This window comes from Mesocricetus auratus, unplaced genomic scaffold (assembly GCF_017639785.1).
Source record: "Mesocricetus auratus isolate SY011 unplaced genomic scaffold, BCM_Maur_2.0 Super-Scaffold_100006, whole genome shotgun sequence".
Lineage (NCBI taxonomy): Eukaryota > Metazoa > Chordata > Mammalia > Rodentia > Cricetidae > Mesocricetus > Mesocricetus auratus.
In genome coordinates this window covers 82812122-82834713 of record NW_024429190.1, presented here as the reverse complement: position 1 = coordinate 82834713, position 22592 = coordinate 82812122, and the positions used below count along the sequence as shown (strand labels likewise).

Genomic DNA, 22592 nt, shown 5'->3' with positions numbered 1-22592 from the left:
TACTGAGTCCCACCAGTAGGAAGAGGCACTCATCCCCATAATTCAGTTCATTTCTATTTCTTAAATCTAGAGTTTGGCCATTCTTTGTACAATTGGCATTCATATGAAAGGCTTGCTTAAGATGCCAGAAACAGGAGTTTGTATTCCCTGCCTACCTGGTAGAGACAAGCTAAGATGAGAATGTCATATTTTACCTAATCCACAGGGTACCTTACTTCTGAATTATGTCTTCCACCTGTGGTAGAGTCAGCTCTACAGTTATTTTTGTATATTTGTTTAGATGCTTTCCAAAGTCTGTCAATCTGTTCTAGCCATATTTAAAGCCATCACCTAAAGGCCAGTCCTACCATGAGGAGATAATACTGGTACAAAGCCTAACCTATCTAGTGACGTCAGTTGTTCAGTCGGGTGTGCTTTTCAACTTGTAACAAACACTCATCAGCTTTCCTGCCTGCCAGCAGTTTTAATCTCAGCTGTTTTCATGGGAAGTCCACTTAAAAACGTATCACCCATCCTTCCTGCCCTTTCTATCCCTACTATTTTAAATGATGCCCTGATTGTAATTTAATCTTTTCTAAGTGATTCAATGTTCACTACTATGACTGCCTGTCTTCTCCCTGCAAGGTCTCCCGGTGCATAGAAACAGTTCCCCTTTACCCATGAATACACACATTTGAGGAGCATGAGTATCTGATTTGGCTGTCCTGTCTGACCTCCCAAAATAGCACTCCTTTATTGGCACAGGAATGTCCAACATTCCCCTCTCCCCTCTGCTGCATTCCATCAAGAGATGGAAGCCCAACTTGTCTGAATCAGATGAGATTCTCACATGAAAGGAAGGCACTTGTGAGCAGGAGAAAGAGAACTAATTATGCAGAGACTTCATTTGTAGCTGTGTATGGTCTCCATCAAGTCTCCTCTTCCTTTCTGAGTCTAAAGTAGATGCTAATAGATTTAATATCAAAGAGAGGATACCATAGCAGTTATAATTTATAGTGAAATGTATGGCTTTCAAGAAATTTTCCTATACATTATTACAGCTGCTAGTCATAATTCTTGAAGGTCAGACAGGGAGATATTAATCCCACTCTATGGCTGTGTAACAAAGGCCCATAGATGTTCAGGTAACTTACATAGCTCCAACTTGGGATGGAGTAATAAGCCATACAGTGGAATGAAGAGCTGAAACATGAGTAAATAAAAGACCCAGCGACAGATATTGGGGCTCAACCTGAAGATCAGGGAGGCAAAGCAGTCAGCCACCTCAAGCTCTTACCTCAAGCTCAGGCCGAAAGGGCTGATCCAAGCACAGACTCCTCACCAAGCCTCAAGCTGCTGCCTCCTCCTGACTCCTTGCTCCCATCTTTTATACCCCCTAGTGCTGGAATTAACGGTGTGAGCTATAATTCTCTTTTAGACTGATTCAGTCTTGTGTAGATCTGGGTGACCTTGGGCTCACACAAATCCATCTACCTCTTAATCCTGAGTCCTAGGATGAAAGTTGTGTACCACCACCTCCTAGCCTCTGGGCTGCTGGGATTAAAAGTGTGAGCCTGGCTTCTATGGCCCGTGGCTGACTTTGCTTTCTGAATCCTCAGGCAAGTTTTAATAAAGCAAAATAATACATCACTACAAAGAGCTCTAAAAGGGAGGTTAATAGAGGATCTGGTCATTCATATATAGATTTGGCCATCCAGCAAATATTTACTGAGTACCTACTAGGTACGAGGAAGCATCTCTGTGTACTAAGAATATAATCAAAAATGAATTAAAGTTCTATTCTTCTTGGAGCTTATGTCCTAGGAGGAAAATGATAAAATTCCCAAATTAATATACGACCCACCTAATATCAACTCTTTTTTGTTGTTGTTTGTTGTTGTTGTTTTTCAAAACAGGGTTTTTCTGTGTAGCTTTGGAGCCTATCCTGGCACTCACTCTGTAGACCAGGCTAGCCTCAAACTCACAGAGATCCACCTGCCTCTGCCTCCCAAGTGCTGGGATTAAAGGCATGTTCCACCAATGCCTGGCACTATCGACTCTTAATAAATGGTGTAGTGATAGATAAATACATAAATCAATAAAAGTCAAACCAAAGCTGGGTGGTAGTGGCCCACACCTTTAATTCCATCATCCACGAGGCAGAAGCAGGCGGATCTCTGAGTTCGAGGTCAACCTGGTCTACCAAGCAAGTTCCAGGATAGCCAGGGCTACATAGAGAAATCACATCTCAAAAAAGAAAAAAGAAAAAAAAAAGAATCAAACCAATTTGATTTTTAAGATCATGAGTTTTTATGGCTCAAATGCATACCCTTTTAAGGACATGAGCTTTTCTGAAAGAGGCATGCTGAAGATACCGGTATTACAGAGCACTGTCCTCATGTGGTAACTTACTAAAGGACCGCCACGTCTGACTTTTACTTCATCTTACCTCTAAGATGAACCCAGGGAAAAGGCTGTATCGCAAGTATCCCAGGGAAGACTGGAAACAATAATAATAAGTTTCTCTGGTTCCCCAGGTAAGGATTCCCATCCCTACCACAAATGTCTTTTGATATACAGCTGCCAAACAGAGAGGAAACATGTACCCACTTAGAACTGATGGCAGTTACCCCCATCTCATTGCTGCTATTGTTTCGTATCACAAAACTGGTACAATTATAGGACCATCACGGAAACTGCTCCATCCATTTGCTGAAAATTGCTTAGAAGTGTAACATTTGATACTGTGGCTTTGGGGTGTCCCTCATTGTTTTTCAAATTAATACCTTGTCATTGTTTCAGCATGTGTTAAGAAATGTTACTAGCATCCTGGGGGCCAAGCATTGGCCCTTTGCTTGATAATTGTAAGCTTTGTATCACGGGGAAAAAAAATACAGTCCTACTGTTTCCAAACCTTCCTCATTTTCACCCTGGAAATTACACGGAAGTGTTAACTAACTTCAATTTGCAGAGCCTGACAGTCATGTCTTGTAGCGAAATGATACTTTGTGATCTAAGGTAAATCACAGTAATGAAAACTAATCTTTTTAGTTATTAGCAAACATACAACTCTACTGTAGAAATTTAAGAGGTTTATGGCAGCTCTCCTAATGACCCATATTACAGTGTTTTAATGGGTTTCTTTGGAGATAACTTTGATTTTTGACATCTCAAGCAGTGCACATTCTGTTTTGGTTTGTTTTTTATCTTATTTTTTTCACAGTAAATCATTTCCAAACTACTGGATGAACCACCTGCCTATTTTTCCAGAAAATCTAATTAAATTAAAAACCAACCCCCTTTCCCTGACTTTCTTCCTTTCTATTCATTCATTCACTCATTCATTCGTTCATTTTTCCATCCCTAGAGTTCCAAGCTGCACTGAAAGGCAATGAAAAATGGCTGAGTGTCTTTTCTAAATAAAGCACACACAAATACTTACTGAATGTTTTCAGGATCAACTCCCTTTGCGAGGGTCTTGAATTAAAGGGACTAGTCATTGAATGAGGATATCTGAGTACTTCCTCTATTTTGTCTTACACAGAGAAAGGAGAAAAATGGTAGAAGCAGAGTGCATTTAGCTTTGTTTGTCTGTCTGTCTGTCTGTCTGTCTGTCTGTCTGTCTGTTTTTGACTGTGGTCTAAAGTGAAGCTAAATAATGCCCCTGGGTGGCACAGAATTTTATCCATCAGCTAAGCTTCCTAGGAGGAAAACAAAAATGTAAAAAAAGTCCCTATAAAAGTCTATTACTGGCTTCTGAAAAGCATGAGGGTCTAACAATTCCTTCTGGTCCATAACTGAACAATGTGATTCTAAAAGCAGGGAAAGGTGCAGGGGACATACAGAGAGGAAAGGCAAATGGGCAGGCAGTGATCCACCGAGGTCTGAAAAGTCCATTTTCATATTTTTCTGTTTCTTTGCAGAAACCCGGCATGGATGTGGCCGACGCCTATGTGACTTTCGTCCGCCACTCTCAGGATGTCCTGCGTGATAAGGTCAATGAGGAGATGTATATAGAAAGGTTATTTGATGTAAGTAAATGCCTTCTCCTCCTTGCAGCCCAAGGAGGAGACCCTCCAAAATGTGACAAAATAAGAGACAGGAGGATAAGTCACATTTTGAGAAAATGGATTGCTCCTGATTCAAAGGGAATCTTTTCCTCTCCCTCTGCCTTAGGCTCTTAACTGTCATGTCTGTTCTAAACCCACTCCTGGTGTGGCTGTGTCTGAGTCCCGGTCTGTGTGATATGTGGACGGCACACAGCCTCCCAGCAAGCAGGCATTTTCTGCATGGAGCTGGCAAGGCAGATTCCTTGAACTGGCAAAGACCTTCTTCCATCCCCGTTCTCCTCCTTGCAATCTGGCCGTGTGTAAGGGACGCGTTCCCATTGGGGATGCTGAGGCCAGCACCCCCTATCCTAGGGAGAGTGCCTGCTTGATGCCAGCTGTGACATGCAGATGTGCAGTAAATGTCACGTTGTCATGTCTTCCAACATGTTGGATCTTCTGCAAGACTAGACATCCTCTATCCTGGGTGTTGCCAAAGGCTTATATGTAAGTCGCTTGGTCAGTTTTTTTGTTTTTGTTTTTGTTGTAATCCATGGTGCTTCCCGTCCATCCACCTACCTCAATAGAAGTGGGTAAATCAACAGTGGGCTGCCACATCAACCCAAACCAAAACACAGAAGAAAATGCAAGCTTCCCTGGGTAGTGGCTCCCAGGAAGACTTAGTGCCGCTACAAAGTAAGCCACTGAAGTCAAAAGGAATCTGTGTTGGTCTCAAACTGTCTGCCTGTCTGAAGCCAAAGCAGATAGAATTGTTCGGGTATCTGGGTATACTGCTTCTAGTGTCCCCCAAATCTACCTGTGTAGACCTGGCCAGATTGCCTTGGAGCTGGTGTCCTGGTCTCCGTGCCGCTGTCACTGTGCAGACTATTTCTGCTCTGTGAAACGTAAGCTCTTCCTGTCTAGGTTTTTGTATCTTTAGTGCCAGCCCGAACATTAATGTTTTGCTCAACTGTGGAACCCTTGTTTCTGTATTTTTCCTGTAATTGTGTTCACCAATTTACGCCGTGTTTTGTGTGTGTTTGTCCCGTAGCTAAGTGAGCTCATTGTTGGCACTGCTTTCAGATTCTGCGGCTTCCGACTCTCCGCGCTTTGTCTTCCAGCTCATTGGCTTTCCGCATGTGTTCGAAAGGCCCCTTGATGTCTTTCTGTTTTCCTCTTCCTTTTCTGATCACCTCTGTTCTCTGCTCCATACCCTTCTCCTCCCTGCATCACCTCCCTTTAGCAAAACCTTCGCTACTTTTTAACTCCCACTTGTCCTCTTTCAGATTAAAATGGAACTTATCTCTCATGTCCAATGTTTTATCACATTCTATCAAGTGGCATGAATTAGAGTCAAATAATCTTCCTGTGTACATCTTCTAGCATGACCCACATCCACTGAGAATGCCTCATACATGCATAAAGCTCACCAGTGGGGCCTCCCAGTCTCTGCATGCGTGCCTCTATGAAAGTCCTGAGCCCAGTTTGTCTGGGGCACTGCTGCCCATCCAATAGGCATTGAAAACAGACTGGCAGCACCCTCAGGTCTATGCTGAGAGGTATGGATTCTGCCTATCTCTACTGAATTCAGTTCCAAATGACAAATTTTCAAGAAGCTTGTAGATTGCTCTTTTCAATGCCTAGGTTGCCTGGTTGGTTTTTTTCCTTTGATCAGTATCTTCTGGTTTTTAGCTTTGTGGTGTGTGTGTGTGTGTGTGTGTGTGTGTGTGAGTGTGTGTGTATGCTGCCTGTTTGTGTATGTGTTGTGTCTGTGGGTATGTGTGTGTATGTATGTGGTCCTGTATGAATGTGTGTGCTAATCACCTCTGAACCCTGAAACTTTAAAACATCTAGTACTGAATTTGATGCTTACTCTGTGATTTACCCTGTCTCTTCACTGACAAATAATCCACCCTTCTGACTTCTTTTTTTTTTTTTTTTTTTGTTACAATTGCAAGGAGAAGATTTTGTTTGAAGGTATTCCTGTTGAAGGCTGGGATGCAAATGGTCATTCAAGTGGCTCTTTGTAAGGGAATTGCAACCAAATCTTCATTTAGAAGTTAAAAGGGAGCCCTGTCTGGCACAGATGGGGGAAAACGGGCTTGTCTAACTAGAAGAACACAAGCACATTCTAGCCCTCTGGGCTTTAATGTGAATCAATAATTAAAAGAAATATTACTAAGGATATACTTTGCAAAAACACGTGCTGTTCACAAGTACACCCAGCCTCTTGTAGTCCCCTGAGCTCAGAACGTCTCTGAGAAACCGTTCATACATGCACAGCTTACTTTCACATTGCCCCGGTTTTCTTTTCCCAGCAGTCTCCGCTTCCCTCTTCTGAGCATGCTCTTCTACCCTTCCAGCCGTGCTCACCATTCTATGTACTTCACCCCAACCTCCTAGAGACAAAAACAAAAACAAAAAAAAAAACACCACTTTTAGAAGCTTGCTTAGACATGAGTTTCTTGACCATTTACTTTTTTAATTTCCAAATAACCTGCTCCCCTATTTTATGGAATCTCTTGGTGCTAGGCAACTGATATGGTACAAAAATAAATAAATAAAATTTTAAAATTTATCGAATCTGTCATGGATTTAAAACATTTGTCATTTAAAAACCCAGAGCTTCTCAAAAGCTTCATTACCATGCAGCTCCAGTAATTTAATTCAGTACTTACTGTTTTTTCTATAATCTAGCTGCAAATCATCAGATTACCAACATGTTTGATTATTTTCGGCTTCTGTTTCCTCAAGCATGGTGTTTATTCCTTTGCATTCGTGCTCTGTAAAACTCTTGAGTCCAGTAACATAAACTGGGAATATTGAAGCAGAAGGGTCCCGTGAATGCTAACAATCCCCAGTTCTTATTGCAGAGAACTTACTCTTTCAACCCCACTCTCTGATGCTGGGGGGCCTGGGCCAGCTTCCTAAACAATTGGCAGAAATCTATTGAGAAATACTTGTTGATCTGAGTGATTTCTCTTCCAAATTGTTGCATTTTGATAAATGGCAGAAATGAATAATAGAAAATTAGCATTTTGAATGAAGAAAAAACTATATATTTCTGAGACTGTTTGCTGTTCGGGGTTGTTGTTGGTTCCGACTGCCGTGTCACTCTCTGGTTGTCTGTCCCTGCTGGCGTCTGTCATTTCAGAAGCATGAACTAAGAGTTCTTGTTGTTTAAACTGTGTCTCAAGTCTCAGCTTTATTTACCTGGTAAATCCCTTGAGTTCTTGCTGTTTCGTATTGTTTCGTTCCCCCCTTGCTGTTACTGTGTGTCCTCTTGCAGGAAGGCTGGATGGCTTTTACTATATGCTTGTCTATAAGAATATTTGGGATCCTAGCTGGTCATTTAATGGCTTATTTTATGTTTTAACAAGGTTCCTATCTGATGACTTCTAACTGTTTTTTTCTCTGCCTCGTCATTGTACTTTTGGCTGGAAGTGGGTGCTTGTGGGAGATTATCGGCATAGCATTTGGGGCTCTGTATTTGATTCTCTGTATCTGTTTTATTATGTAACTTAAAAACAGACGTTCCAAATTCATCTCCACTGTTTTTTTTAATCAGACATTCTGTACGTTTTCTTGGAGAAATGCATTTAGACATAATATTGCCTAACAGTATTTATGTTTTTTTTTTCAGTGAAAGCTTCCCTGTTTATTAACGCGGTTAGTTTTTATAGTCTTTCTATAAAATACTAACAGTGCTTGTTTAATAATATACCTTAAAAGGGACTTCAGCAATCCAATAATGTTCTGATGAGAAATTCCCAAGTCATTCCCCATGGTATTTTAGATGTACAAATGCTTTCTCATTTTTCAGAGAAAAAAATGAAGCACAATTATGTTTTCACTTGCTGAAAAATAAGATTTTAATATTTATAAATAAAATATCCAGACACTTAAATGAAGTGAATATCATAATAAGCATAATAACAGTGAATTCAAAGCATACCAATGGAGCTGAATTTTTAAAGGAAAACCACATCGCTCTAAGTTTTGAGTGGAAGCTTTGACCCTCATTGATCACTGATGCTTTATAAAAACATGGATTGCAATGAGCTCCATGTTCTGAAAGTCTCGGCTAAGGAAGGGTACTCAAAGAGGAGAGCACATGCAGATGGCTTTTCTTTTCCTCCTTCTCTGGTGATTAATTCAACATCTCTCTCAAAACAAAACAAAACCAAAAAAAAAAAAAAAGGAAGAAAGAAAGATGCTTTCTGAAATTAGACATCAGATCACCAAGAGAAGCATCTAAGATTTCAAAGTCTAAACGAAAATTAATTTATTTTCTTTCCTCCTTGTACTTCTTGAAGACACAGACTGAGAAGAAAATCAGGATTAAAAGAGATGTGCTTAGGGTGAGTTCATCTGCTTAAACCTCACAGGCTCAGAGAGGAATGATTAAAAAGCCATCTCAGACTTGGACGGGGTCCACGCTGGTGGTAATGCTGCATCCGCTCCGCTTTCTTCCACGGGCCCCGTGTCACTGTGAACCCGGCCGGGGAACGTTTGACTAGAGATGATACATGGATTATCTAGGTCAATTATACACGTAATCTGCCTTCTGGGGGATTAAGCATTTACAGGGAGACTCTGCATTTGGCTTCTCCCTGGCAGTTATCATCAGATCAGGCAAAGGCCCCTTACCACACAGCCTTGTGAGAGCTTAATCAGGCAGTGTGGACAGATTCGGAGGGATATGCCATGTGCCTGGCATTCTCTGCCTCGCACAGATTTCGATTTGCTGTTCCATTTTCAAACTGAGTATTTGTTCACTTTATGTGGCAGCACAATAATTGGGTGTGAATATTCCCCTCTAACGCGGTAATTTGAAACGGGAGCCCTCTGCCTATTAAGATATGCTTACTGGATTTATATATGAATCTACTGATAGCCTTGTTTTAATAGCCTTATTAAATCATAAGGGCCTGAATGTGTGAATATATATCAGTCAAAATAGGAACCATGCCACTCCTGGAAGTAAGAACCCAAGACCGGCTACAATGTTATGTTACTAAATCCATAAGATATGCCACCAGCTGCCAGATGAGGGAAATTGCTTCCAAGTAAGCAGTGGGGAGAGGTGGGGTGTATACACCAGTTCAATAGGCTGCAGTTGTTTAGGTCTGAATGGAGAAAGTCAAGGTGTGTGACATTCTAGACACTGGGAGGAAAAGCTCGCTCTGCTGTTAGCATTAGCCACCTCCGTGCCTGTGCGGGAGTTTTGGTGTGCTGACTAGAGACCCTGCCCCTGGCCCTTCAGACCAACCTGCATGACTTTGGATGAGTTATTTATTCTCCCAGAGCCTTCACCTAGGTAACAAGGGTGATAAAAGCAGGACCTTCCTCGGGGCACTGTTAGGAAAGTGAGATGCCACGCCCATGTGCAGCATGGGAATCTAAGGAAGCATTCGGTAAGTGTTAGCTACACCCCTCATTATTTTCATCTTCAACATTGAAATGGAAACCCTTTTCTTGACTGGTCTGTCTTGTTAAACAAAACCCCATACCCGTTCTGAGGTGTGTAAGTGCCTCTCTGTTGCTGAAGATGTTAACCTCAAGTTTGCTTATATCCTTGTTCTATAGCAGCCTGGCTAAAACTTACTTTTGCTAAAACATATTTCAGAAGCAGGCAGAATAGTGATAATCAGGAATGATGCTCGGAAGTAAGCCAGAGTGGGATAGAAGCGTCAGGGTTCCTTCTCTAAGCTCAATGCCCTGCTCTGCAAACCAATTGTCTTCTTAAAGTTGTAACCGTTTAAAATTCGAGTTCTTCTGAGTGCCAGGCTTTGAACCAGCGCCCTGCACAGGCTGAGTAAGTGCTCTACAACTGAGCTTCGCCCCAGCCTGGAGCAGACTTTCTCATCATGTCTGTAGCACCATCTCTCCAGACCCCTTGCTCATTCAGGCAGTTCAGAAACTAGCTCCTGTTAACCCCATCAACAAAACTATGCTAGGGTAGCAGTGCAGAACGGGCCTTCCGGCCTTCAGGAAGGTAGTTTTATCAGAAAAGTGAGAAAGGGAAGAAGCAGTGAATACTAAATTGTTAGAATGCAGTAGGTATATACTGTAAACATTTAGAAAACACAGCTAAGCAAAACTAAGAACATTCAGATGTTATGTTCCCAAAACCCATGGACGGCCAACCTAATATTCATTCTTTCAATTTTTTCCTAATTACAATCATTGTGTTAATTTTTCCTAAAGAAGTAAGCAAAACTTGATGTGTTTAAGTTAGAGATGCCCGAGTTCCATGCCAATAAGTGTTCACCTAATGTGTTGTCTGTATTCAGAGTTCCCGCTTGTCCCCTAATATTCTTTGTAAGAATGCCAAGCAACATGTGTGGGCAAGGCTGTGTGTGATGTCACATACATTTCTTTTCAACCAGCACTGGCCCTCTTTCCATACTCCTGACTTGGTAGAGGGACCACCGTGCCAATTGCTCTGCAGACTGGAGGAGTTTATTACCGTCTAAACATAGAACTGATTTGTTGAGGGGGAAAAAAATCAAGCTGAATTCAACCAAGTAGTTCTCTTAAACATAATTAGTAACTTAGCAGAAACCAGGTTTTTTTTTTATAAAGCTGTTCTCTGCATATGAGAGAATCTCTAAAACTAGTTTTAAAAGAAGAGGGGGAGGCTAAACTAAGGAGAGGCACAAAGGCCACGGCCCAAGCCAACCAGGTACTAAGCATAGGGTCTTTTTATGGTACACATGCCTACATCTGGGCTGAATGAATGAATCTAAGGATATGGCCTGGTAATTCTGGTGTTAGTGGATCAGCATGTGTGTATGTGCGCATGTGTGGAGGCCAGAGGTTGGTATCTGATGTCTCCCACAATGCCTCACATCTTATTCTTTAAGACATGGTCTCTGCTGAGTCTGCAGCAATCCAATTCAACTAGACTGCTGGTCTGCGAGCCTCAGGGATTCTCTCCCTTCTACCTCTCGACCTCTAGAATTACAAGCACAAATCACTCACACCATATGCAGCTTTCAATGTGGCTTCTGGGGCCGAACTCACTTGCATAATGGCAAGCGCTTTACCACCTGAGCCCTCTCCCGTCCCATGGTCTGGTATTTCTTAAGTCACGGTGACTACTCCCATGAAGTGTGGGACAGGTGAATTTAGATGTAGGTTTCTTAGTTAATTCTCAGATTTTCTTTGAGGTTGTCAGTCTGTAAGGGAACCTCCATGTCAGCCTGAAGTTACCCTTTTCCATACTTTTCAAGTCACATTTAATTTGAACTGTGACCTTGTCTCTTTCATCTTCAGTTACAAGATCAAAGATCACATACACCCATTTGCTGGGCCACCCTTTGTATCCTGTGTGATTATATATGTACAAACTGGAAAACAGATCCATGGCCCAGCCAAGGAAGGAGACACAGTTGACTCCTCCACTTGTAACTGGCTTTGGCATTCTGGTGTTTACAGCATGACCTGGACCATGAATCAGGAACTTATAAGAGAACATATTCCAGGAAGGATGCAGGAGTGGGCAGAGAATAGGGGATGAGAAGTTGCACATGCCTCACTCCTTGGTTAGTAATTATTTTTACCTGTTACACAAAACATGCAACAGGTGTGTTGCATGTGAATATTTGTGAATATACATGTAATATATACTATATAAAAACAAAATGTGCACATATGTACATACATATTACATATATGTGTGTGTGTGTATCTTTAAAGGAGGTGAGTTATCATAGCTAAATAAAAATGCGTACCAAACATACATATTTAAATTATAATAAACAATCTCAGTTCATCTTCAAAAAGTCTACCCTCCCAGCCACCAGACTCAGTGACCCAAGCTTCCAGTGCCTCTCATCATGTACATCTGCTTTGTATGGATTTGCTTTTGTTTACTGCCATTCTTGCAATGCATGTAGTTTTAACCAGGTCTTTAGCCAATGGAATACACCTCTACTGGGAGATGGTTCTTTTCTTTTTTTTTAAAGATGATAGAAGTAAGCGCTACCAAAATGAGAGGGGAAGGGAAAAAAGAGGAGGTTTCTGATATCTCTAGTCCCCTGTTGCAATTAATCTCCTATGCAAATATAAGTCCTCTTTTACTCTGTGACCTCCACAACACACAATAACAATAAAATAATAGATATTGATTCCTTTGAAATTGGAGTTGAAGATATAGAATGTCATTTCTCAATGCTGGGGATACAGCATTATTTTACTACTAACTAAACTCCAGTCCTTAAAACATATTTCTGGTCTGCATGAACATGGGCATTCTTCTCTCCATGCTGGGTAGCTTGAGGTGTCAGCAGGCTTGCACATAGGAAAAAATAGGGGATCACTAATAGATTTAGATTAATTATATAAAATGGGAGCTCTTTCTCCAAAAGCAATTGAGTGTTGATCATTTTCTTTGCTAGAATCCTAACAGATTTACATTTTAGTAGCATATCTTGAAATAGTCTTCTAGATCCAGCTACTTCCTTCCAAGACCATCCATTGAAATAAATCTTATTTACTGTAGGGCAAATAAATCTTCTATAAATGCAGTCTTTAATTTTCTCTGGAGCTGGTGTGCTACAAAGAGTCTAGCTGCTTGTCTCTGTGAGAACAGCTTTCTCTACTCCAGGAGACATTTGGTGAAGACAGTTAATTTGTCTTCTTTTCCAGAGGAGAATGTTCCATTAAACATCCTAAGAAGCCAGGCTGATTTCTCTGTTACATTAAGGTCACAGTATCCATGTTAATATGACCTGAACAATACTTTTGTATCTTAGAAAAGGTTTCTCTCATTTTCTTAAGGCAAACTTGTAGTATGGAAGCTGGAAGTTACATTCCTAAGCATGCTACTCATGCACACATACATGCCCATCAAGGATACAAAGTAGCCAAGGCACATTCTGTGGAACAAATAATCATCACATTCTGTTGAAGTAGATAAGATATACTAAGTATGTCTCACTGATTAACCAGTGAATTGTTTTTCTCTCTACCAGGGTTCATAAAGGCTGAGGCTACTGTTTCAATGTTTTACTCTCATTGCACAAAGCTTGTTGAATTTTGTTGTTCTTTGTTTGGGGGTTTTGTGAGGAAGGGTCTCCCTATTTTTCCCTGGTTGCCCTGGAACTTGCCTAGACCAGGATGGCCTCTAAGTATCAGCAATTCTTCTGCTTTTGCCTTCTGAGTTTGGGGATTATAGACTACATGCATGAACGACCATGCCAGCTCTCTAATTTTGTCCTTGATGATAGAATATTAGACATCATCTCTAGGTTCCTGATATTTAGACAGTGGTCCTCCAGCATCAGCATCCCTGGAATATTGTAAATGCTGCACGATTTCAGCCTTTAATGCAGCTGCACCCAACCAGAATTCTCTTTTTTTTAAATACAAACCAAAGTTCAAAAGATATTGAGTAAAACCAGTGATTTCCAAGCTTACTTCCCCTCACCTCAGAGAAAGAATCAAAATTTATATCAGTGATAGAGTACTCACTTAGCATACATGAATCTCACACACACACAATATAACAAGTTTTTCTTTTTTTAAGAAACAAATGTAATGTTGCAGTCTTGTGTAAGCAGCATAGGGACACACACACATACATATATACACACACATATGCACACACATACACATATACATACACACACATACACACACATAGCTTGTAAATCAATGTTTACCATTACTACATGTAATGCCTCTGGTATGCTCTGTTCTACCTTTCAAAAATATTGGTGGTAACAAAATTTCCCCTGAACAGATTACAACCCTCAGTTTTGAAGACTCTATTTAGAAACAAGGTTTCTCACACTTGGTCATATTGACATTTTGAGCCATGTAATTCTTTATTGCGGAAGCTAGTCTATCTCCTAAAGGATGGAGTCATGATGCTGACTTCTATCTGAGATGCCAGCAGCAACCACCATCCCGCAAATTGTAGCAACAGATGTCTCCAGGTAGGATCAAATTTCCCCTGTGGGAAAAACCATCCCTGCTTGTGAGTCACTCATCTGAAAGGGAAGAGGTCACCGCAAAATAAGGTCTCGGAGGAAGGTCAGGGTTCCTCAATGGGTACTGCACATCATCTGTCTTAAAACCAACTGTCACATGTGAGTTGATGAGTATGGAGAGCAGTGATGAGTCAAATTCTTGTTAGAAGCTTAAAAAGTTCATTGTCCCCCAGGAGTCTGTCCTATACTACAAGGCATATCACACTTGGGGGACTTGGAGTAATGATAGGAAGAGCTTGTGAAATAGCTCAGACCCTGTGCCCTCTCTCACTAGCTTTCTCTAGAACAGCCTTACTTGCCAGAAGAAGGGACTGCAACGGTGTGTTAGGTCAGCAAAACAGATTTGCCCAATAGCTTCCCTTTCTTTTTTGAAATTATATAGGGACCTTAACTAGAAAAGGAAAGGAAAGAAAGAAAGATAAGAAAAATGGTGGGGTGGGGTGGCACAAAACTTTAATCCCAGCACTTGGGAGGCAGGGGCAGGCAGATCTCTGAGTTCATGGCCAGCTTGGTCTACAGAGCAAGTTCCAGGACAGACAGGACTACACAAAGAAATTCTACCTCAAAAAACCAAAAAGGAAAAATAGTTGCTTCTACTGGGTAGTATTTTGGCCATTTTCCATGTCCAGAAAGTCAAAGGGAAGTCTCAGCTCACAATCTCCATTCATACCCAGTTCCCAGTCCAGAGGAGAATGCTCCTCAACCAACTCTTCCGCTAAACTCCTGCCAAGGTAACTAAAAGTCCAATTAGTTGAATCTGGGGATTGTCCCACAGCAGGAAGATCCCATGTGAGTCTACTTCAAGGGTCTTGAATTGCCTTGCCTGCCTTTGGCAGAATTTTCACTGGACTAGCCAGTCATGCCAACAAAATTATAGGTTTTATCCGAGATGGCGTTATTATTAATTACCAGATCTGTTTGTCAACTATGAAAGAGGGAACCTCTCTCACTAATTTCATACAGAAAAAAAAACCTTTTAACTAGGGTATCATGTAACTGCCTGGCTTCAAACTCACCATGTAGCTTCTGATGACCTTGAATGCTGCCTCCATCTCCCAACAAGCACCTACCAACTGAACCCCATCTCAGTACCCCAATTTTAATTTAGTAGCTTTTTGTTTGCTTGCTTTGTTTTGTTTTGTTTTTTGAGACAGGATTTCTCTGTGTAGCTTTGTAGCTGAGGCTGACCTCGAACTCACAAAGACCCACCTGCCTCTGCCTCCCTAGTGCTGGGACTAAAGGCATGTGCCACCACAGCCCAGCTCAAAGCCCAATTTTTAAAAGGAAAAAGTAATATAAAATCTGCAAAGTCAAAAGCCAGTGATATGGCTCAGCTGATAAAGGTGACTGCTTCCAAGCCTGATGACCTGAATTCAATGCCCAAGAGCCACACAGTGGAAAGAGAAAACCCATTCTACAAGCTGTCCTCTGACCCCAACACACACTCTGTCAAGTGCAGGGGCTTGTATGTACGTGCTGGAGCACACATGCACACAATAAATAAAAGAAAGAAAGACCAGCAATGTTAAATGCATGAATTGTTTTCTAATTAAATCCACTAAATCACCTTTTAAGGCAGTCTCCCTCCTTTTTGTTCAGAAATGATATCTTTGACTTAGGAACTCATCCTGAGATGGAGAAATCCTGTCTCTTCAGGACTTCTTCCTTGGAGAGGCCTAAATCAGCATTTGCATCTGGTGTGAGATAGTTCTACAGAGCACAGTTGACCACATCTGGAGACACTTCCCAGTCTCTTACCATGGAGTTTGGGGATATAATGGTTTGTGGTGGGCAGAGGCCAGAGATCAGAGATGCAGCTAAACATTTGTGCTGCTTATAACACAGACTCACCCACAATACAAAACTACCCAGTGCAAAGTATCCACAGCATAGAGACTGAAAAACATCAATCAATAAGTAAAATTAAAAGCTGCTCTGATTGATGCCACCAGCCACATAAATCCTTTGTCTTAATCATTTGAGCTGCTGGAGCTTTGAGTTTATATAAATCGTAGCTTATCTCTGGCCATTTTGTCACCAAAAGAGTCTAAAGACCCTGCCTAAGAATGCCTTACCTGGCAGATATCTCAAAAACTTGTCTCAAAAGCCTTTTGACATGGTTCATCATAAGCCATCCTTTAGAGACTGAAAAAAACAAAACAAAACAAAAACAAAAACCGCCAAAGAGTCATTAGCACCTAACTTTCTCAGCTTGAACTTAGCACTCGCCCATGTACAGTTCGCATGGAGCTCCAGTGCTTGGGCAGAAAAGTGGGGGCTGTGAGCCTGTGGAATGATACCCATTCCCTCTGTGGGAAGGGTCCCTTCACATCTGGGAAAAGCCAGACCCCCTTTATCATTGAAAATACAAGCTTTCCAGTCAGACATCTCTGACTTCAGTACTGGTCCATCCCCAGGCCCATTTACTCTCCTGTAAAAATGTGGTTTAAATCAAGATACTCCCACTCTCTGGATTCAGAGAACTGAGTAAGACAGTGCCTGTTAAGCACAGACTATGGGGCATGCCTCACGGAAATGACTCTGTGAGTCTTTCTTAGTGCTATTGTCACCAGTGGCTTCATAGCCTAAAACAAGCCCATACCCTTGTCTGGTGTTAAGGATGCAGGAGGCAATGATAATGTCTATGCTGGTTGGGATCTGAAAACAACAATAACAAATGATCACAGGGTGTGACAGCAAGTAGGAAAGCTCCCAGCTGTGCTGCAGGACCCACGTGATTGAGGGATGGCCAAGCAGAGAGAGCACTTGCCTGGAGTACATGGTGAAGCAATGGGTTCCATCTCTAGCAGCAACCAATCTATCTGGTGAAAGGGACAGGAGCCACAGAAGGCCCATGCCTAGGATTGGGGCAGAGGATAGATGGAAGTCTGTGCTTAAATATTAAACAAGGAATCATTGTTCCATTTAGGGTGTCTTTGACTCCCCAACTCGTTAACTTTCCATCTTTATGTTTTATTTCGTTTTGTGAGGCAGGGTATTACTACACAGGCCAGCTTAACTTTGCCTCTACTTCTCAGCTGCTGGTATGACAAATGTCACCACATCCAGCCCAATACTGCATCCTTATGAATCCCACAAATTTGACTTAGAGGAAACGTGTGTGTATGCACGCAAGTGTTTATATGTGCAGGTTTGCATGTGTGCAAATGTGTATGCATGTGTGTCCCTGTGCCTATTGACATCTAAGGTAAAACTTGCATGTGATTACTCACTCACAAGCCCTCCCTCATGCTTATAAACGAGCAGTATGCTGACCAAGCAATCTCCTCAGGCTGGTTTTTGTTGTTGTTTTGTTTTGTTTTTGTTTTGTTTGTTTTGGAGAAATTCTTTCAGAACATGCACAAGCTATCTTCACTGAGTCATGATTACTCTGGCCAAGGTTGTGGGTATCTGCTTTGCAGGCATTGGCTGTCCCATTAACCTCACAGCCTTGCTTTTTAATTAAAATGCAGTGTTTTGTCTTTTAGCATGTGCTTCTTATCCAGGACTGGGCACTCGGCTGCCTTATATAGTTCCGATATTAGCCATGTTCTCATACCCACTCTCTACCAGACAAACTGTGTCCATGGACTTGAGGCTGTTGGGGCTCCAGAATCAGCTTTGAGAGTGAGTTCTAAGGGTTGAATCTGGCTAAGAAGAGCTAGCTTTGAGAACCAGTTTTCCACCACTGGTGACTGTGTTCCCCAGCATGCATTGGATAGCAGGGGGTACTGCCCTCTAATGGGCAGATGGTAAAGTCCCACAATGCACAGCATGCCCCACTCCCTACCACACCCCAGAGAACACGGTTTACCTGCACAAATATCAAGAATTCTGAGGCTAGTAGATCCGGATTTTTAGGATATAAGATACTGAAGGCTACGCTTGTTTTTAACTGTTGCTCATACCAACCATTCCTTGTATTCCACGAGACAATTTCTTATCCCTTTCCCCTGTAGCAACATCAGGAAGATGCTGTACCATTATTTTCATTTTAAGACAAGAAATCCAAGGTCCAGGATTAGATTAGTCAAAGCCCCAGAAGCTGAAAGCTAGATGCCTTGCCTTGCGTGGGTCTCAGCCCTTGAGTCACCCAGATAGCCTGTCTCACCCCGCGGCCATCTTCAGGGGTCAGCACACACAACCTTTGACACTTATTAGTTAAGCAGGAAGTCATGAGTCCCTGTCCGAGTCCTGCTTGTAGTATCTTGGGCCCTCTTTCAAGTATATTTTCTATTCTATTTCAAACTCTAACTTGAAAATAGCCATTAAGCCTTTCAAGGATGTAATTATCACGGTTTTCAGTAATCATCACTTGAATTCAAAATACACTGTCCTGATAAGTGGGAAATGGATGTTTTAGGCCATTTACTTATTTATTTATCTGCTTGTTTGTTTGTTTGCTGTGGGGGTACACACATGGGAAAATCAGAGGATAGCTTACAAACGTCATTTCTCTCCCTCCACCATGTTCTGGGACCTGCAACTCAGGTCATCAGACAGGTCATTTGACAGCTCAGGTCTCAGCAGCCACCATTTGTTGTATTAGTTATTTACAGATTCCTTTGAGAGCCTTGCCTGCTTTGACCACTGTCAGAACACTTTTCTGAGATGCCTTGCTCTGTCTTCTACCTTCCTGTTCTTTTGAAGCTGGCCCGTGTCCCCACTCACAATCATCTCTGAGTCTGGTTTGCTTATTGTCCTTATCGACAGGTGTCACTCTCCACCTGTGAAGATGAACAAGAGTGAAGTGCCCAGGGCCCTGCTGCAGGGGGTTCCAAGCTCTGCACACAGTGCCCTCTCTCACATGCTAGGTGCCTCAGAAACCAGGCTCAAACACTTAAGACTCACTCTCCGTACTTTTCATTCTGTTTCCATCAGGATGGTGAGGGGGTGGGTGGAAAGTTTAAGTTTCACCTAGAAGATCAAGTACAAACAGGGGGAAAGACTCCAATTCATTAAAAGGTCCAACAAATGGCTGTTTTAATGACAGCATGACATTACTTAAGTTTTCTCGTGTGCATTTTCTTGATGGTATGTTGGAAATAACCATACTATTTGTTAGAGATTATTTCTTCTAAATTCCCCTAAAAGCCCTTGAGAAGGGTCCCTTTGTGGGCTCTTATTACAGATAATTTGCATTTTGTTGAAGATAATGCTAGCCAAGGGTTCATTGGGTGCTATCTCTGCACCAAACCCTCACCTAGGCTCTTGAATGCATGTGATTGCCGTGGCTTCCCTGTGAGATAGGTTTCTATAGATAGAATTGTGACCTCTTGATTGGTAAACTGACTTCACCAAACTTAGACACTTGGGAAGTGACCTATCCTAGACCTAGCACCTTCCTTTCTGGCCCAAAGAGAGATGGTGTCTTAGGGAAAAAAGAAATAAAAGTTTAAAGAGAGAGAGAGAGAGAGAAAGAACAGGTAAGATGGCTCCCCATGTCTTGCTGCCTGACAAATGGGGCCACCTGAGACTCACCCCTGACCCATTTAAGGTCGAGGGAGGTGACTACCTCCACAACCTTGTCCCTGACCACCAGCACATTCACCACTAATAATTACAACAACAGCAGCACTAAATAATACTTTTAAAAAGGAAAGCTGACATGTGCTCTCAGATCCTGATGCGGCCCTCCACTCCACCCCACCCCACCCCACCCCAGAAACCTCCATTCTGTCCATTCTTGGTCTTCTGTTCATCCACTGGTGTTCTTACTATAAAAGCCACTGTTTCCTACTTGGTGTCACAGCAGTGCGTGCACAGGCATGTGCGCGCGCGCGTACACACACACACACACACACACACACACACACACACACATCGCAATTCATGACCCTCTGGGCAATCATGGCTTGTTAGTCATGGTTTGTCCATAACAATGATAAGAGTTGCATAGCTAATCAGAGAGACTCCTTAAGAATGCACTCCCACCAGGAAAGGCCTCCTCCCAAACATGGGGGCATTGCCCCTAAAATCAACTCTCTGGACAGAAGTAAATCTGGACCACTATAATGAACCAAGGGGAGCTTGAACACTCTATGAAATCTCACACCATATGTGCTACAAAACCCCCTCTACCCAGGCCCAATGAAGGGGTGGGTTTCAGCTTTCAGTCGTATCTCCCTCTGTATTCTATGTAAGATCTTTTATACCATAAGAATAAGGTCCTGTGTGTTACTAGGGAGAAGGCAATGGTAACACAACACCATTACATCCCAGACAGTTGATAAGTGGTTTACCTTAGCAGCCTGAGTTCCCTAAGCAAAGCTTGACGCAGTGGCATTATTAAGCAACAATACCCAAGATTTTCCTACAAGGCCTTGTTGATTCTTTTAACGCACCTACATAGCTAAGTGTTCAATAGTGAGATAAGGTTTCACAGATTAGCAATACTTAACAGGACAGGAAAATGTAATCCAAAATTACAGAATACTATGGTTATACAATCCCTGCATAATACAAATGAGGTTACAACTAAATCATTACATGGCCATTATCCAATAATGCCTACAATGTCAGCAGTGTGAAAATTTGCTATCAGGTGTCGTCCAAGTACTGCCTTGATTTATTTCTAGCCAAAGCTTACAATAAACAATGTGACAAGGTGATGGAAGATGGGGGAGGAAGGAAGGAGGGAAAATGAGCCAGAAGGAGTGAGTGTGTGATTTGTCTTATAGCTTTTATGAGCTTCCCAGATAGATAGCTCTCAGTCAGCTCTTGAATGTGGCAAATCCCCTAGCTGGAGGAAAATAGTCTAAATACATTGTTCCTAAAGAGTCTGTTTATTCAAAATATGTCTGCTTTGAGCGTTCAGTTTTCCAAGTGAGTGGGGAGGGGGGAAACAGCTGAGGTCAGCACTATGCACAGTTATTGAAGCTCACTCCTTGCCTGTGGCCACCAAATAGCATTGACTGCAGAGCAGGGGACGTGGATGCAGACGTGAGGGAATTCTTTCAAAGGCTTCCCACTTGGCTCCACTGAATTAGAGAGATGGAGCCTGTGTACATTTGTTGGTGCACATTAGAAATAAATTTGGGCATTCAACTAAAGAACTAGCTAAGGCAAGATGTACAAAGAGGCGTCATTATGTATTTAGCCTGGTCTTTGTAAGCTTGGCCAGGCAAGGAGGTGTAGCAAAAGAAATATGTAAATAACACGACCTGCTTTATAAAGGAAAAGAGAGCCAAATTAATCCAAGACATCCATGGCATAGTACTATTTTCTGCCCTCTGCTTTTCTTTTTATAACATGAGCAATACAATCCAATAGTCCAACACTAACAATAGCTTACACACCTAAAAAAGAAAAGAAACAAGATAAAACAAAAACAAAACCAGATCATAGCAGCCCTCAGTCCTGATTTAAAAAAAAAAAAGCCAAATCAATATTTGGCCTTGTGTACAATATTATACAATATTATTATTAAATCTAAGAATTTTTGTAACAAGTCGTTGACTTGGATTAAGTCTCCCCTCCCTACTTCCTTTTCTGGGGAGAAGGGGGGAAATCTTTAGGGGGGGACCAAAGCAATCAAAGTTAAAATAAAGTCTCTTTCTAGCAGGACTACTGTCTATAACATGTTGTTCCTTATAGAAAGTGGGATATGGTGGCATTTGCTTGATTAACTTGCTCGACAAAAGTGACAGCTGCTGTGGTTGCATGCGGAGAAGCTGCACGGCGCAGTTCCGCCTTTGTGCATCTGTCAGCAAAAAGAGAAGAAGAAAGAGTGAAAAGAGACAAATTGGTCCCAAAAGACACTCCATTCAACTTAGGAGGCTTGCCCCATTCAGGCGCTCGCTGTGAGCCTCAAGCACTGAGAGCTTATTCAATTTCATTCACTCTTTCGAATGAACCCACAAGTGTTTAATTTCTTATGCTGTCGCCTCTAAGTAAGGGGGGGGGGAAGGTTGTAAAGAAGAAGGGGGAGAGAGACTTGGGGAGGGAAGCATTGACGACAAGGCCGGGTGATCACGTCTGCATATATTAACTCATGGCTAATTTATGGTTTAACTCTCTGTGCCTGGGTCCTAGACCCATCTGAACACTTCAATGGGGGACCTGGCACAGGCTTCCTACCTCCTGGCTGCTGCATCCAAAACCATCTGTAGATATTGAGGGCACCCTGCAAGGTTGAATGTTTATCTTACATAAGGACAATGGTCTGAGATTTCTGCCTTGAACAGAAATGGGGATGACTGGCACCCCCAGGGTAGAGTTTGGGCAAGAGATCTGGCAAACGTGTTTGGTTCAGTTTGGGTTGGGTTGGGTCGGGATCTTTGTTTTTTTCCTTATCCTCCCTCCCAGAAAGAGGCGAGGGGGAGGGTAGAGTCACAGGCAGTGAGAAGTAGCAAGAAGGGAATATGGTTTCCTGAGATTAAAAATAAAGCAGGAGGAAAGGGTGCCATTGGCGGCAGAGCCCAGCTGCACACGATGAAAGCGCACGTTAACTTTTAAAACACTTCCCTGAGCCGCAGAGCTGGTCTCCTGGCTCCTTTTTGCCGGCCGGGGTAGACACCCAAAGGTTTCCTCCTCCTCCGGCCCAAGTAAACTGTCTCCTCTCCTC

At 42.2% G+C, this 22592-nt stretch overlaps 1 protein-coding gene across 30 annotated transcripts in view; it reads left to right on the top strand.

The window, feature by feature from the left end:
* Positions 1–22592, top strand: part of Cadps (calcium dependent secretion activator) — a 452678-nt gene that overhangs the window by 411303 nt on the left and 18783 nt on the right. For 15 of the 30 annotated variants that reach the window (XM_040747596.1, XM_040747603.1, XM_040747598.1 and 12 more), the window contains 2 exons: positions 3903–4010; positions 8342–8386. In XM_040747596.1, coding sequence (XP_040603530.1) covers positions 3903–4010; positions 8342–8386 — 153 coding nt within the window. The remainder of the gene's footprint in view (positions 1–3902; positions 4011–8341; positions 8387–22592) is intronic. The other 15 variants (XM_040747608.1, XM_040747602.1, XM_040747599.1 and 12 more) reach the window with 1 other exon arrangement.